The sequence below is a fragment of the Melozone crissalis genome, unplaced genomic scaffold (assembly GCF_028551555.1).
Source record: "Melozone crissalis strain CALT ecotype California unplaced genomic scaffold, PUWL_Pcris_2 ptg000026l_1, whole genome shotgun sequence".
Taxonomy (NCBI): Eukaryota; Metazoa; Chordata; class Aves; order Passeriformes; family Passerellidae; genus Melozone; species Melozone crissalis.
In genome coordinates, this window is record NW_026535804.1 from 6,798,820 (window position 1) to 6,815,267 (window position 16,448).

The 16,448-nt window shown below is 49.3% G+C and overlaps 1 protein-coding gene across 1 annotated transcript in view; it reads right to left on the bottom strand.

The window, feature by feature from the left end:
• The window catches only part of LOC128938601 (heparan sulfate glucosamine 3-O-sulfotransferase 3A1-like), a 43,173-nt gene extending 31,907 nt beyond the window's left edge, over positions 1 to 11,266 (bottom strand). Inside the window, exons 1-2 of the mRNA XM_054278918.1 lie at positions 11,247 to 11,266; positions 2,470 to 3,021 (exon numbers count right to left, since the gene is read on the bottom strand). Of these exons, the coding sequence (XP_054134893.1) occupies positions 2,470 to 3,021; positions 11,247 to 11,266 (572 nt within the window). The remainder of the gene's footprint in view (positions 1 to 2,469; positions 3,022 to 11,246) is intronic.
• Between the last annotated feature and the right edge of the window lie 5,182 nt (positions 11,267 to 16,448).

Sequence of the window (16,448 nt, forward strand, 5' to 3'; positions counted from 1 at the left end):
TCCCTGTGACAGCTCCACAGGCTGGCTGCCCCTTCAATCTGTGCATCAGCCACCAGCTTTTTGTTCCCTGGGTGCTGGCAGCCTGTGCTGGCTTCCTGGGGCACTGAAAACAAACCCAAGTGTTTATACCTTGTAATGACCCTAAACCTGTTTAGTCTGACTGCTGGGAAACAGCAGCACACATGAAACCTAAGCCTCTGATGGCAAAGATAAGGAATGGGGACCTCTGGCAAACATCTGGCCGTTTCCCCAGCCCTGAACCCTCATCAAAGATCACAACAAAGCCTGCAGACAGACAGGTAGGTTTGTAAATGAGTATTTGTGAGTGGTGACCACAGTGCTGGCACCACGGCTCTGCCATCCTGTGTTAGCAAAGATTACTCACACAAGCAAAGCCAGCAAGATTAGGTCTCAAAGGAATAATCCCACACAAAGAATTCACTGTACCTCAGCCTCCACAGGGCTAATAAAACAACAAAAACAAAAAGGAAAGAAAAAAAAAAAAAGATGAAACTGAACTCAGCACATCAAATACCAGAACAAACAAACTGCAGCAATTAATGGGAGAGCTCATGTGCCAACTGCTAAAACATAATGATTACACAAACAGCACACGGGGCAGCACAGCCAGGCAAAAAGAGCTGCAAGATCAAGACCAAACCTCTGGAAAATTATATCCCCTGCCCTAAATGCCTGTGGCTCCTCCTCTGTCTAGGTCTGCACTCCTCGCTCAGGACTGCTCCACAAGCAGGTCTGTCTGTCCCACTGCCATCTGCTCCTCAAAGCTTCCACAGCATCTTTGACAAATGAGCTTTTCTGCATATCCACCATAAATTTCAGTAGATGCCACCCCACAGCCATGTGTTTATTTTTCAAAGTCAAGGCTTGATTAGAGTTCTTGAGGTTTTTCAGATTCATTTTTAACGTTTCCTTTCTGCCACAGGGTCAGCATGTGGAAATCGGATAAGCACGGACTAAAAATATAATTTTGCAGACAGCTTCAGCCCACACAAAAGGAATCTTCCTTCTCAAGAGAAGTCACACTTTTCAGGCTGCAGGAACCCAGAGTGTTTCTGACACTGGCAGATACACAAGGAAGCTCATCCCTTCCACGTGTTAAGACTTTTACATCAACACTTGGACTGCCAGTACTACCCTACTCCACATTTCAATGCTGTCACCACAAGCCGAGCCAAAATCCTCTTCTCTCTGCTAATAGCCAGGCTTTATGTGAAAGTAAAACAAACTCCAGGGGTACCCAAATCCTCTCCTGTTTGCTTGTTCATTCAAGAAAGCACAAACACAGGACACACTTCTGGAGACAGCAGTTTCACTCTCACCCTAACCAAGCTGCCGGAAAAACGCTCCTCTGCTAACTTTAAAACACACAACCAAAGAAGACCTGAACAACTTCAGCGAGAACCCTCTTAGCTTTAACATTGACTGGCTTGTTTAACAAAACACTAATTCATTGAAAGAAACACCGGATCAACCCTTTGCTGGTATTTCAAAGGCGAGGTGAGCATGCAGCGTGTGCTCCTGAAAGTGACATTTTTGGTTAGTCGCTACTGGGATGCCGAAACATTTACGTGGGAAATAAGGGGGTTTTGTCCACACTGACTACAGGAAAAGTAGTCCACACTGACTGCAGGAAAAGCGGCTTCTGCAGCGCCGGGCTGGGAGCGGCGGGAGGCGATGGGGAGGCAGCCGGGGCTCGGCTGAGACTCACCGGTCAGCCACAGGTTTGGCAAAGAGCTGGGGGAGCATAAAGATATTGAGGGGCTGTGCTTTTCACGGCAGGGTTTAGCTGTGCCTCAGCACCCCCGTGCAGTCCCCAGGCCAGAGGGGCACCCAGCGCTTCTCCCTTTGGAGAAGGGAGCGCCGGGGGACAGGAGGGTCCTGGGGCACTCCGAAATGGGGACAACCCGGAGGGGGATGCGGGGACAGGAGGGTCCTGGGGCACTCGGGAATGGGGACAGCCGGCAGAAGGATACGGGGACAGGAGGGCTGGAGGATTTGGGAGTAGGCAACAGCCGGGCTGCAGCGGGGAGCGCCGGAGGGACCCCGGGAGCGCTGGTGGTCCTGGGGCACTCCGGAATGGGGACAGCCGGGAGGGGGATGCGGGCACTGAGGAATGGACACAGCCCGGGAGAGGGATGCAGGGACAGGAGGGTCCTGGGGACAGCCGGGAGAGGAGGGCTGGAGGATTTGAGAGCAGGGACGGAAGAACGGGTGGAGCGAGAGACTGCGGGGAAGAGAGCTCCATGAGCGAGGAACGAACGCGGGGCTGAGAAAGGCTCGGCGGCGGCTCGGGAGCGAGGAGCGGCGGCCAGCGGGGGGCACTGGCGGCTCGGCCACGGCTGCATCCCCATCCCCGTCCCTATCCACGCTCCGATCCCAATCCCCATCCCCATCCCCGTCCCTATCCCGATCCCCATCCCCGTCCCCGTCCCGCCGCCCGTGCCGTACCTGTACCAGGCGAGTCCCCGCTCGTAGTTGCGGTCGAAGAAGTGCGGCTCGGCGCCCACGGCGCGCACGTCGGGGTGCACCCGCAGGAACTCCAGCAGCGCCCGCGTCCCGCCCTTCTTCACTCCGATGATGATGGCCTGCGGCAGCCGCTTGCTGCCCTCGCCCAGCAGCAGCGCCAGGGTGCCGGCCGTGCCCGCCCCGCCGCCCGAGCCCCCGGCCCGGCTCCCGCCGCCCCCGGCCGGCTCCTCGGCGCCCGGAGCCGCCTCCTGCCGCCGCCGCCGCTGCTTCAGGCGCTGCAGGAGCCGCTTGCGCCGCGCCGCCGCCGCCTGCCAGGGGGGCAGCTCGGCCGAGCCGCCCAGGAACTCCCCGCCGCCGCCCTCGTCCTCCTCCGATGCGGCGGCACCGGCGGCGATGATGGGTCCGGGCAGCGTCTGGCAGCGGTCGGCCAGGCAGTAGAAGACGTAGAGGGACATGAGGAGCGAGCAGAGCATCACCAGGAACTTCTTGAAGATGCTGCGGGGCAGCGGCTCGGCGGCGGGGGCGGCCGCCGCGCTCACGGCCATGCTACCCCGAGAGGGCTGCGGGGAGCCCGGGCCATGCTCCTGCTCCGCGGCCGCCGCCCGGCGCGGCCCCTCCGCGCTGCGCTCCGCGGGGCCGGGCGGCTCCGCGCTGCCGCCGCTGCATCCCCGGCGCGCTCAGGGCGGCATCCCCCGCGGGGGACAGCGCGGCTGGCTGCGGGGGGCTCGGCGAGGATGCGGGAGCAGGGCTCGACGCGGGGCTCCCACGTGCGGAGCCCGCCGCGGAAAACTTCGGCCGAGGCATCACCGGCAGCGGGGCGGAGCGCGGCCGGCGGCGGGGCCAATGGCGCGGCGGGGGCGGGGGGCCAAGCTAAGCCCGGAGCGGGCGGACCCGTCGGGAAACCGCGGCTGAGCCCTTTAGGGGGGAGCGGGGGGGTCCGGGAGGCCGTGCCGGGGGATGCTCCGGGGGATGCTCCGGGGGATGCGGGAACACCTCGGGAGGCCGTGCCGGGGGATGCGTGGGTGGCCGGGAGGCTGTTCCGGAGCTATTCGGATGCAGGGATGCCCCGGAGGCTGTGCCGGGAGGTGCTGAGGTGTCCAGAGGCTCTCACGGATGGTGCAGGGATGCCCTGAGTGGCCGGGAGGCTGTTCAGAGGTACTCTGATGCAGGGATGCCCCGAAGGCTGTGCCGGGAGGCGCGGAGATGCCCCAGAATCTGTTGTGGAGGGAGCAGGGATGCCCTGAGTCCATCCCGGGGGCAGGGAGGAGAGCTGGGAACTCTTTGCTAGTTTTCCTCTCGGTGCTGACAGGGACATCCTGCTGCCCACGGGCTGCCTCTTTCGGCAGCCGAACCCCGCAGGACTTTTCTGTCCAGCACCTGTGTGGTGCAATGAGACCCCGGTGTTTGGCTGACCACCATGTCCACCTGCCTGTCCGGCCACTCAGGTTTTTAACTGACCCCCTCGGATCCCTCCGGACCCGAGAACAAATTCCTGATGTGCCCAATAATCCACCCTGACACACACAAATACCTTTGCACGGAAGAGCAGCCCCTCTAAAGCTCTGGTGGGTGTAAAACACACTCACGGTATCACAACCAACAGTTCCACCGAGCTCCGTACGGAACACAGCACAGAAACACCCAAAATCAGACTTTTCCCCCCTAATTTGCACAAGCTGCCCCTGGGCTGGCTGCAGAATCTGGCCCACGGTCGGTAAGAAATATCTACAAAAGCAACACGATATTGCTGTTGGAATTTGCTCTTCTCCTCTGAGAGTACATAAAATGTGGAAATAGCTCTCAGCTCCGTGGCAAGGCTGCCTGATTCTAAGGGCTTCGTTATTTCATTGCCTGTGGGAATGCCCTCTTAATTTGAAATGTTTGTCATAGATTATAGAATTTTCAAACAAACTCGCACATGAAACACTTGACTTAGATCCTTTTTTTTTTCCTTCTGTTTGGTGTGGACCTAGCTGAGGACTTAAACTTCAACTACTTGGAAATAAAGCTGGTGTATCCACAAATTATGTAATGAAAAGAGGGGAGAAAATAGTGCATTGAATTATAATCAGCCATCTGCAGAGCTGGCTGGCTAATAAAAATGTGTTTCCAAATAGTAAACAGAGCAAAATTAATAACAAATGCTATTTGCAGCGAATTACTCTACTAGATTTTGTTGTAAGATACTGTAGCATTTCAGGTATTTCAATGCTCCAATATATAAGTAGATTTACAAAATGCTGTAAGCAGGTTAGGCCACCAACACCTCTAGGCAACTACTTCCATCATTAGGAACCTAAACGCCTTTATAAATCTGTGCTCTGATCCAGCTCATTGAAGTCAATGAAAAGACTTTGCTGACATCAATGGGCCTTGGACTGGGCCCTGCAGAAGGGAAAAAGTGGTTTCACTTATTATTCTCATTATGATACTTTTTTCCTAGACACTTAGAAGAGTGCTACACTTTCTGTTTGAAAAAAATGGTTGTTTCAAATGGAGAAAAACAGAAAAGATAAGGGAAATTGGTGTGAAAGAGCTTAGAGCATGTATCTGCTGAGACTGCATTGCAAGACTTATGTTTGCAGCATTTTTCCTGGACATATTTGTGTGAATCTGAGCTTTCCTTTAAAGAGTCACTGGCTGACTGGGGAAAATATGACCAGAGCCTGTATAAAAAGTTTCAGTGTCTAGAAAGCAATAAGCTAAATATATCTATATTTAAAAGAGCCCTACGATATTTGAGGCAAACTTGTGATATTTTTACAGCCCCTGACTCATGGTTTCTGCCTCCTGGGGCTGAAGGCACCAGTAATTCTGCAGCCAGGAGCAGCTCTCCAAGAGGGAAGGTGTCTTAATGCTTTAGAAAGGGCAATACAGGGAAATGGTTCCGCCCGTATTGCTGTGGGCTCTGTTAGTACAGCTGCAAATCTGAGATTCTTTACTAGCAGCAGACTGCTCTGGACCTTATTTCTGGATGAGTTTTTCTTGCTACAGAGAGCATTTGATGAACAGTGTACTATAAAGCCAGAGAAATTATGTGGCTGAGATCATGACATCGAGCGCTGAGAACTTACTCCTCTTATCTATTTTAGCCCTGCTGCAAAAATAACCCTTCTCAGGGATAACTTCAGGGGTTTTTTAACAACTCAGAGCTTGCAGCAAAAGTTGCTTTTCATTTTACTCAGTCCCTTGCACAACTGAGTTAACATTTTCAGAACAGGCTCTTTCTTTGCCCCTTAAATTTCTGTCTGCCCATCTCAGCGCTGTTCATTGCACCCATCACAGACCCAGCATGGGGGGGATCCCAGGGCAGCTCTGCAGCCTGTGCTGGCCCCATGGGCACTGCTCATGTCCCCAGAGTGGGACAGGGTGGAGGGGAGTGTGGCTGTGCCCGTGGCTGTGACTCACAACTCCCTGGCACCAACCCTGCTGCTGGCATGGGATGCTGCTGGCATGGCAGGCTCCCTCTCCTCTGTGCTCCTGTTTGCACTTGCTCCCTGTTCCTTTCTCCTTTTATCTATTTACAGTTTAATTATTATTATTTTTAACTTTTATCTGTAGTTTTATTATTTATTATTTATTACAGTGCTTGCTGCACTCCTGCCTCCCCCTCCATCCTGCTCCACTCATTTTGGGGTGTTGAGAGGGTGAGTGGGGCTCCTCTCCTGGCATTGCCTGGTGCCAAAATCCTCCTTCCAGCAGCAAGGCTTCCCTCTCCAAACGGGCTGATTTGGGATGCTCTTCACTGAAGAAACACACCTGCTCATCAGGAGAAACCTCTGTCAGTCTTCTGTCCCCTTGGCAAAGCAGAGCTGAAGGCTTTGCTTCCACCATCTGATGTTTCCAGGTGCTTCCACACAGCTGGGGAAGGGGAAGGCTCACACCTCGGAGGCTCTGAGCAGCCCGTGCCAGCCCCACTGGGATTGCTGTATTTTTTCCCCTTTCCCAGTGACCCGTGGCACAGATGGGATCAGGGGTTAAACTGGGACTGTGGTGGAAAAGGGCCCGGAGCCCGGGGCTAGAGGAACTTAACAAGTGATTATAAGGTCTGAAGGGAAAGGGAAGCCCTGCCTGTCAGGAAGCTGCTGCTGAAGAAAACATCCCTTTGTGCTGGGGAGATGGAGTATGGGACAGAGCAGAGGGAAGCAGATTGATAACCAGGGGGTGATGTGACCCCACATCGGCTCCCACGACAAAAGCCCCTTCATCTAAAATGAATAGGAACAATGGCTAATGGGGACAGGCCAGCAGTGGGCAAGGATCTGAGAGCCAGGGCAGAGGGAGGAGGCAATGACAGCTCCTGTTCTACCCAAATCCTCCATTGATCCCAATAATCTCCTGGGCTTTCCCCCCCTTGAAATCAGACAGAAAGTTCAAGGGCTTTTAGCTTTCAGATTGTAGGAACAGGCATTGTTCTGGAGAGCCACTGAGGTGTGCAGGGAGAGCCTGGGGCAGGCTGAGGCCAGGGAGGAGCTGCTGCTGTGCCCTGCCATGTCCCAGCCCTGGAGGAGCAGATGCTGTGCCCTGCCATGTCCCCAGCCCAGGGAGGAGCTGCTGTGCCCTGCCATGTCCCCAGCCCAGGGAGGAGCTGCTGTGCCCTGCCATGTCCCAGGGTTTTCAGGGCAGCAGCAAGGCCATGAGGACACTGGGAACAGGAGCTGCATCCCCAGGGAGCATCCACAGAGTCCAGGCAGATGGGACAGGTGATGGAGACCTGATCATCAACTCCAGACCTGGTAGTTTTGTTGAAAAGATGTCTTGAAATACTGAGCCAGAGACACTAAAAATGTAGGGATGAGATTTGGCTTTGGTTTTTAATATTTTTTTTTCTTTTGGAAGGACAAAAGTACTCACAGGAAATGTCATGTAGACCAGGGAAAGAAGGAAAAATGAAAAGTTTTGAGAGACTGTTTTCACTCTGCACTCTCCTAACCTGACAGGATGACTTGGTCTGCTGTCTAATTTGCACTGCCTGTGCCCAAAAGCAAGCAGAGCTGAGAGCAGAAAGCCAGTGAAATCTGAATCCTGCTTTGGCTGGGGCTGGAGACCACAGATCCCTGTCCCTGCTGCCTGGCCATGGCACAGAGTGAATGTACCTTGTCCTGATAGCTCCTGCCCAGCTGGGATGGGGCCAACTTGATTAGAGAGCTGGCACAAGGCATGGGGACATCTGGGAGGCCTCAGAGCAGGAGCATGAATTAATAAGAGCCAGAAAGAGGAGGAGGCTGAATTGAGCCATGGCAGGAGCTCCACGGTGCCTGGCTGCTGTGAATGGGGTCCTGCCCTTCCCAAAGTGCCATCCTGCTCAGGGGATGCCTGTGCCATGTCCCTGCCCTTCCCAAAGTGCCCATCCTGCTCAGGGGATGCCTGTGCCATGCAGGAGGGCAGAGCCTGGCTGATGGCTCAGCCTGCCATGCCAGCAGCAGTGTTTCCCAAAGGCTGGAGAGGGCTATGGAGCCCTGGGCACAGCAGGACCAGGTTCTCCCCTCTTGCCTGAGCTTTTTATATATATATATATATATATATATATATGATTATATATATGATTATAAATATTAAATATAAAAAGCCTTATAAATATGATTGCCTGGCAAAAGATTTGGAGAATGTGGAAACTATAAGTGAGGTTGAAATGAAAGCAAGCTTTGAGATCCCTCAGTTACTGAACAACTGGAAAACAATGGTGTGGCCAGCTGAAGGTGATCCCCTTTTGATGGAACAACACCCTCTGCTTGCAGGCAGCTCCAAGGGTCAGAGCAGACCCTGCAGCTTGGCAGAAGGAGTCCAAAGAGGAGTTTTTAGGGTTTAAAATGTAACACAGTATAGTAATGTAATGATTCTTATAGGCTGTATGGAAATGCTGTAGGATTTGTATCTTGTACTAGATTGGTTAGTGAGAATCAGAATATTCGACACAGAAAAAGATTTATTGTATTGTAACGGGAACCTTGCTCTCTTACCCTCTTTAGTCTTCCTCACTCTCTCATTTTCTCTTTACCACTTTCTTTACTTCTCTGACTGGCCAAAGAGTGAAAACAACTCACACCAGAATCCAATGAAACAATCACCTATGGGTAAGCAATCACCAAACACGTTCCACATGAGCACAACACAGGAGAAGCAAATGAGATAAGAATTGTTTTCCTTTCTCTCTGAGGCTTCTCAGCTTCCCAGGAGAGAAATCCTGGACAAAGGGATTTTTTCAGAAAATGTGAATGTGACACCAGGCTGTGGGAAACAATGCAGAGCCAGGCCAGGCACAGAGGTGGGGACACTGTGCTGAGCACAAAGCCACAGGCAGGGGAGCCTCACACCTGAAACAACCTCTGACACCCCAGTGCTCATGCATCAGCAGCTCCCATCCTGGAAAACCACTCCTGGAATAACCCAGCACATCCTGAGATGGCCTGTGCTGCCCTGGTGCTGGTGTTTTACCCCTCTGGGTTTGCCATAGGGCAGTTTGGGCATTTGGAGAGAGGAGGATGAGGGTGATGGGTCTGCAGCCCCCATGGGACCTGAGCTCTCTGTGCTGGAAACCCCCTGAGCATGCACGGCTGCAAACAGCTCCATCGCCTCCACCCGCCCCAGCTCCTTTTCCTTCAAGAAATCCTCCCTGCTCAGAAATAAAGCAGCTGCAAGAGTCACGTCCTCCATACCCATGCTGAGAGTGATGCTTGGAGTGGCCTTTTGGTACCCAAACTCTCCTCTCTTTCTTTCATCCAGTGAAAATAAATCCATCAGGCTGGGAAGCTGCTGAATATCCTGGTCTGAATCCACACCCACAGGGTTCTGGGGGTGCTCTGGACACCCCAGTCTGTGGGGTTGTTGTGGGGCTGGCAGCCTGGGATGTTCCCAACAGCCCTCGGCCCCTGCAGGCAAATATTTACAGGAGCTCTCCAAGGGGAACCTATAAAGTGCTGCCTGGTGGAGCTTCCTGAGGATCACTGCAGACAGCTATATTAGCTGGAACATGAAGTAGTTACACTCCTGCTGCTCTTCCAGTGCTCTGGAAACAGATACTTGTCTCTTTTATTACCTTTGTTTGTGCCTCGTTTTATTTGTGCTCTGCGTGCTGCCTTGTGCTGGCTTTGATACACTTGTGAGTGGAACAACAATAAAGACCTTCCAGGCCTTTTGTGCTTTTTAATATTATTCTCCATTAAAAAGAAAAAAAAAAAAAAAACAAACCAAAAAACCAAAAAATCAGGCAATGAAAACAATACAATGAAAATTAAACCCTAAATCTGCATTTATGGTTCTTCATTAAACACACAGGGAAGGCTGGCTACTAACTGCTGATAAAATGTTTTGGTTCTGTTAAAAATGTGATTGTGGGGAAAGTGGTGTCTTTTGTGGACTGGGGTTGGCTTGGATGAATATATATATATACCAGTCCAGGATGGACATTACAGCTGGAAAAAATGACCCCAACAACTGGAAAGGTGTGCCCTACATGGGGTGAGAGTTGCTCACTCCCAGCTTCACTTTGTTCCTCCATAAAATGCTTTGTCTCCCTGTGAAGCCTCAACCAAGCAGCTCTGAAGTTAAGAGCAGTCTTTAAATGGACTTAATTGGGTATCAGGCCATGCTTGGAGAGCACTGAGGAATGAACCAGGCCTCCAAAATGCTGGAAAAACCAGCCAGGGATGCACCAATGGTCTGGGTGTAAAACCCTTCCCAGCAGGTTGGACACAGAAGGGAAAAGGGCAGATCAGGATGGGAGTGTGCTGCCAAGGGATTCTCCTCTCTCTGTGTAAATATTTGTGTTCCAAAGCACTCAGAGCACAGGCAGGGGTGTGGGTGTGTGTTTTGCTGTGGGGGACACCCATGTGGTTGCACTGTGTGAGCTCTGAGCACGCCAGGCAAGGTTCTCACTGAGGGCTCTGCTTCTTCAAGGCTTTCTCTGAATGGATATTCACAGAAAAAGGAGCCTTACACTCATTTAAAACACATCTATATCTGAGTGGGCAGCTCAGTGATTACAGCTCCATGATGAAGAACATCCCAGAGAGGATGGAGATCACCACACACTGTGTCCCTCTGTGTAGCCATGATATTTTCTGAAAAATCCCTTTGCCAGGATTTTTCTCCTGAGAAACCTCAGAGGAAAAGAAAAACAATAATTATGTGCTGTTGTAGAATGCAACAGGTGCATCTTTGATTGGTCCATGTTGGTTGTTTCTAATTAATGGCCAATCACAGTCTGGCTGTCTCAGACTCTCTGGTCAGTCACAAGATTTTATTATCATCCATTCCTTTCCTTTTCTTTCAAGCCTTCTGATGAATTTCTTTCTTCTATTTTTAGTATAGTTTTAATAACATATATATATAAATAATAAATTTATGATTTATAATATTTGATAACGATTTTATATTATTATAATATATTATAATATATTATAATATATTATATATAATATAAATATTATAAATATATATTACTATATATAATAAAATATAAATAAATATATATTATATAGATAGATATTAAATATAATAAATATATATAATGTATATATTATTGTATTATAATATATTATATATTATAGTATATTAATGTATAGATATAATATATATAATATATATATTCTGAAACATTTGTTATACATATTTTTTTTTATACACATATATATATATTCTGAAACATGGAGTCAACATTCTCATCTCTTCCCTCATCCTGGGACCCCTGTGAACACCACCACACCTCTGGGTTTTTTTCCCCTCATCCTGGTTTCCCCAAGCCCTGCCCTGAGCAATGCAGTGGACAGGGAGGTGCCATCAGGTCAGCTGTGCTTTCCAGCTGCCTGTCTCTTTGCTTCAACGGATTTTACTTCTTTCTGACTGCTAATATCAACAAAACCTGCCAGGGCACCTCATCACTGCTGCTCCCCAAGAGCAGACACGGAATACTTGGAGCATGCAGTCAGCTTTTCCAGCCTGTCCACACAGCTGCTGTAAACTGCCTAAGCACCATCAAAAACCACTTTATAAACTGAGGACGGGAAGGGGATGATTGATGGCTCCGCACTGGACGTGACACAGCTTCCACACTTCCCTATATTTATAATATTTGTGTATTGCCCCTACCTCAAAGCCTGACTGGGCTGGTCCAATTCACTCAGAGATAGGAATTTGGCACAGCCTGACATAAACTCCACCACTTTGGGCCACCGAGGGAGAAGCCATTGTTATAAACTTTCTCCCCCACACCCTGCTTGGCCCCCTTTTTAACCCCATTCCAGTTGCATTATTTCTTTACAAGCCAGCAAGAACAGAAACAAACGTTTCACATCTGTTCTTGCAGCCTGGCCCATTTGCATGAGAATCATGGCCAGGGATTCACTGAGCACAGCTCATGGCCAGCAGTGGGACAGAGCTGGCCACCAGTGGCCCCTCGAGCTTCTGCACAAACCAGACAGACCCTCAGCATCAGGAAATCACCTTCTTTTGGGATCTAATCCCTCTAGAGATGTGCCAGGTGGTTTTTCTTTCTGGATGGTGCCGTGCAGCTGATCACTCATGGGGGAATCCTTTGGAATCTCCTGTTTAAGGGGTTTGGTGGAGTTAAAGGGTTAAAACCCCCAGTTTAAGGGGTTTGGTGGAAATAAGGGGTTAAAACCTCATGTTTAGGGGTTTGGTGGAATTAAGGGATTAAAACCCCCAGTTTGAGGGGTTTGGTGGAGTTAAGGGGTTAAAACCTCCTGCTTAAGGGTTCTGGTGGAGTTAAGGTGTTGAAACTCTTGGGTGAGCCCTTTGGAACCTCCAGTTTAAGGGGTTTGGTGGAAATAAGGGGCTAAAACCTCCTCTCTAAGGGGTTTGGTGGAGTTAAGGGGTTAAAACCCCCTGTTTAAGGGATTTGTGGAGTTCTGCCATTCCAGCAGCAGCATCATGAAGGGAAGGTTGGTGCCCCAGCCAGGCTTGAGGCAAGGGTGGGTTTTGTTCAGTAGGTCAGTAATGATCATTTTAATGGTAGAACATCTCCAGTGATATTGGCAGCTGCATTTCCTTTCTCTCTTTCCCCATTTCTGAGGTACTTGAGAGGTTCAGACTTCCCAAAACACCTGATACCAGAGATTCCCCGCTAATGTACAACCCTCCCTTTTAATTTTAAATTCTTATGGAATTTAGGGGTTTTTCTTCCCCATTCCTTCTTTCATCTTTCAATGTCCAATTTCATTTATCAAAGATATTTGTAAAAGCAAATATCCTTTTCCACTCACCAATCAGTGGAATCCTTCCCACGGTTTCTTTTATCTCCCAGTGCTGGTATTATCCATCAGCAGAGCCACAGCTGGTTTGGAAAGACAAATCTGCTGTTCCTCTCAAGGGCTTGGGGCTGGGATCACACTGAGGGTGAAGATTATCCCGGTTTGGAGCTGCAGGGTCTGCACAGGTGGCTGTGCTGCCTCAGGATGGTAAAGTGATACCCCTGTGCTGGCATCCCAGCCCTGCTGTGCCCTTCCCAAGGGCTGGGAATGCCCCTGTGGGGTTTTGGGACAGGCAGGGTGGCCCCAGAGGAGCAGGCATCTGCCAGGGTCATGAACCCCAGCTGCAGCATCCTCCTTGGGGCCTGGCCCAGCACTGAATGGTTTTGGAAGGATTCCCAGGCACAAAGGAGAGACAGATTGTGTATTGATCCAGTCCCTTCATCGGTGGCTGCAAACCTGCCCAGCCATGGGAGCACCTTGCAAGCAGAGGGGGCTGATCTGGGCTGTGAGAGATGCTGCTCACTTCCAAAAATGCAAAAGGTTTATTAAACCTGATAAAAAATACAACAGAAGAGTGAATAGAGAAAATGTTATGGCACCAGGAGCAGAGGATTTCCCCCACCATGTGCTCACCCACACAATGGAGGTTCCACCTTTTAACCCTTCAAACCCTCCCAAAGTTCTGTCCATCAGCTCCTCCTTCCCTGTCCAGTGATGGAGATCATTCCTTAAATCCTGACTGGAGCTCAGGTGTTCCATAGTGACAATCTGACCCTCCCAAATGTCCCAAACCCAGGGCACCCCCAATAACAACACAAGGGGGGTAAAACAGCCATAAATCTATAAAACTTCTCTTAACATATATCCATGATATTTGCCTTTTAATAGTGACAAAACATAACTATAAATCTATAAAACTTTTCTTAACATATATACATGATATTTGCCCTTTAATTGTGATAAAACACAACTATAAATCTATAAAACAATAACTATAGATCTCTAAAACGTCTCAACATATATGCATAATATTTACCTTTGAATTGGGATCAAACATAACTGTAAATCTATAAAACAATAATTATACATCTATAAAACTTCTCCTAACATCTCTACATGATATTTGCCTTTTAATTGTGATAAAACATAACTATAAATCTATAAAACAATAATTATACATCTATAAAACTCCTCCTAACATCTATACATGATATTTGCCTTTTAATTGTGATCAAACATAAATCTATAAAACAATAACTACAAATGTATAAAACTTCTCTAAACATATATCCATGATATTTGCCTTCTGATTGTGATCAAACATGACTATAAATCTATAAAACAATAACTATACATCTATAAAACTTTTCTTAACATGTATCCATGATATTTGTGAGAGTCACCCGTGGCGTTGCCCATGGCAAGGCACCATCAAATCCAACTCCTGGCCCTGTGCAGGACACACCACGTGCCTGAGGCTGTTGTCCAAATGCTGCTGAAGTCTGTCAGGCATGGTGTGACTGCTGCCCTGGGGAGCCTGTTCAGTGCCTGACCACCCTCTGTGTGAAAAATGCTGATATCTAATCTTGTTAACAACAGTCCTTGGCTCATGTGCAGAGCATTTCCAGCTCCAGGGGGTTGTGGGCACACTTGCCAATGCTCAGGGCATGGAAGTGGCAGCATCTGCATTTTTGTGCCTGCCACAGGGTTTTGTGATGCCACAGGATATGGGCAGGTGTGTGGTGGCAGAGGAGCTGCCACAGACATCCAGAAGGCTGCAAGGAAGAGGAGAGCAACACAGACATTTCAAGTGGTGCCTTTGTTGTTTGGGCTCTGTGGTCCCACCTGACAATTCAGAGTTTATTTCTCTGCATTCACAGAATAGATTGAGTTGAAAGAGCTTTTAAAGAGCATCCAGTGCCATGGGCAGGGACACCTTCCTTTAGACCAGGTTGCTCCAAGCCCACCCTAGCCTTGGATTCTTCCAGCAATGGGGCAGCCACAGCTTCTCCAGGCAAGCAGAGCCAGTGTTTTACCTCTCTGGATTTGTCATGGATCCTCAGCTCTCTCTGCTGAAAACGCCCTGAGCACTGCATGTCTGCAAACAGCTCCATCCCTCCACCTGCCCCAGCTCCTTCCCCTTCAGATGGCATCACAGAAATCCTCCCTGCTCAGAAATAAAGCAGCTACAAAAGTCCAATACCCCATATCCATGCTGATGGTGATGCCTTCTGGTACCCAAACTCTCCTCTCTTTCCTTCATCCAGTGAAAATAAATCCATTGGACTGGGAGGCTGCTGAATATCCTGGTAAGGTCTGAATTCCTATTAAACAAATAAGTAAATAAGGTGGGCTCATTGTAGTGATGCTGGCTGCAGGCAGGAGAGAGGATGTGCAGTATGGATTTGTGAGCACAAGAGGGAGAGCAAGGAAGGAGGAGAGAAGGATAGGAGTGAAGGAAATGGACTTGATACCTGTTTGTAACCTAGGTCAGGATTAATAATGATTTGGGCAGCCTTGGCTCCAGGCCCAGTTTTACATATTTTGTCTCGGGATCTCTAGCTGGTCAGAGTGACCCTGAGAATGTTAAAAGTCTCTTTTCTTAGCTCGATGCTTGAAGAAAGACTCAGGGCTCTTCATTTCTCAGCCTCAAGGTTGTTTATTGTATCTTATCTATAAAATTCTTTCTCCTGCCCTGCCGAGGTCCATCCAGCAGGACAGTTCAGGCACTCTGCCTGTCCCCAGAGTGTCCCCCTGTGTTATGTCTTTATACTAAAAACTACGTGTACAACATTTACAGTTACTTCCCAATACCTATCACCTGTGTTAGACAGTGAGCTTCTACTCTAAACCAATCCAAAAGTGCCACCATCACAGCAGAACATGGAGGCCAAGAAGAAGAAGGAGAAAGGCAGGACATGCTCAGATTCCTCCATCTTGCCCCCTGAACCCCCATTCTATAAAAAACCCCAAAATCTACTTTTCCACCCCATGATAACTTCACTATTATTCTACCTAAACTGTTGTGGCCTGCTGATCTTCATATAAGGTTGGTAATTTGCTCCATGAGTCATAATCAAACCCACAGGTGTTTTGGGCTCCGTGCCAGGGTTTCTGAGCCCTCCTGGCTCTTCTGGACAGCCAGAGGGATGTTCTGAGTTCCTACGGTTTTGCAAAGACATAGAAAGAAATGACAATTCCTGCCTGGAAGGATGAGCTGTGATTTACACATTTTTCACCTCACACATGCCAAGACCCCAATTTCTGCTCACACAAACCCGAGCACACAAGCGAGGATCTGCAGGCTCTGGGCAGGGCAGGTTAAATCAGTGCTCTGGTTTAATCCTGCTTATGTCAGTCAGGAAAAGTCTTACCCAAGGAATAAAAAACAGCAAACCAAACCCTGCTTATGAAGTGATGACTTTTATTTCACTGCTTTTTTAGTTTATCTGCTTAGCTCTGCCATTCCCTCTCATTGCTGTATCCGAGCAGGCGTGGGAATGACTGTGCCAACAGTTTCACTGACTTAAGGGAAGTGATACAAAAAGAAAAATAAAGAAAAACTGAATGCTGAGGTTGATATTTTGCAAGACCAGCTCGCTGTTTGCTCCCTGGACACAAGGTTGAGTAACTGAGCAAAAAAAGTCCTCTAGAAAAAAGGCAGTGATGGTGCAAACAGTGCCTGGCATGGGGTGCAAGCCCAGTCCCAGGGCAGCATTCCTGCAGTGCTGGAGAGCCTGATGAGAGGCCTTG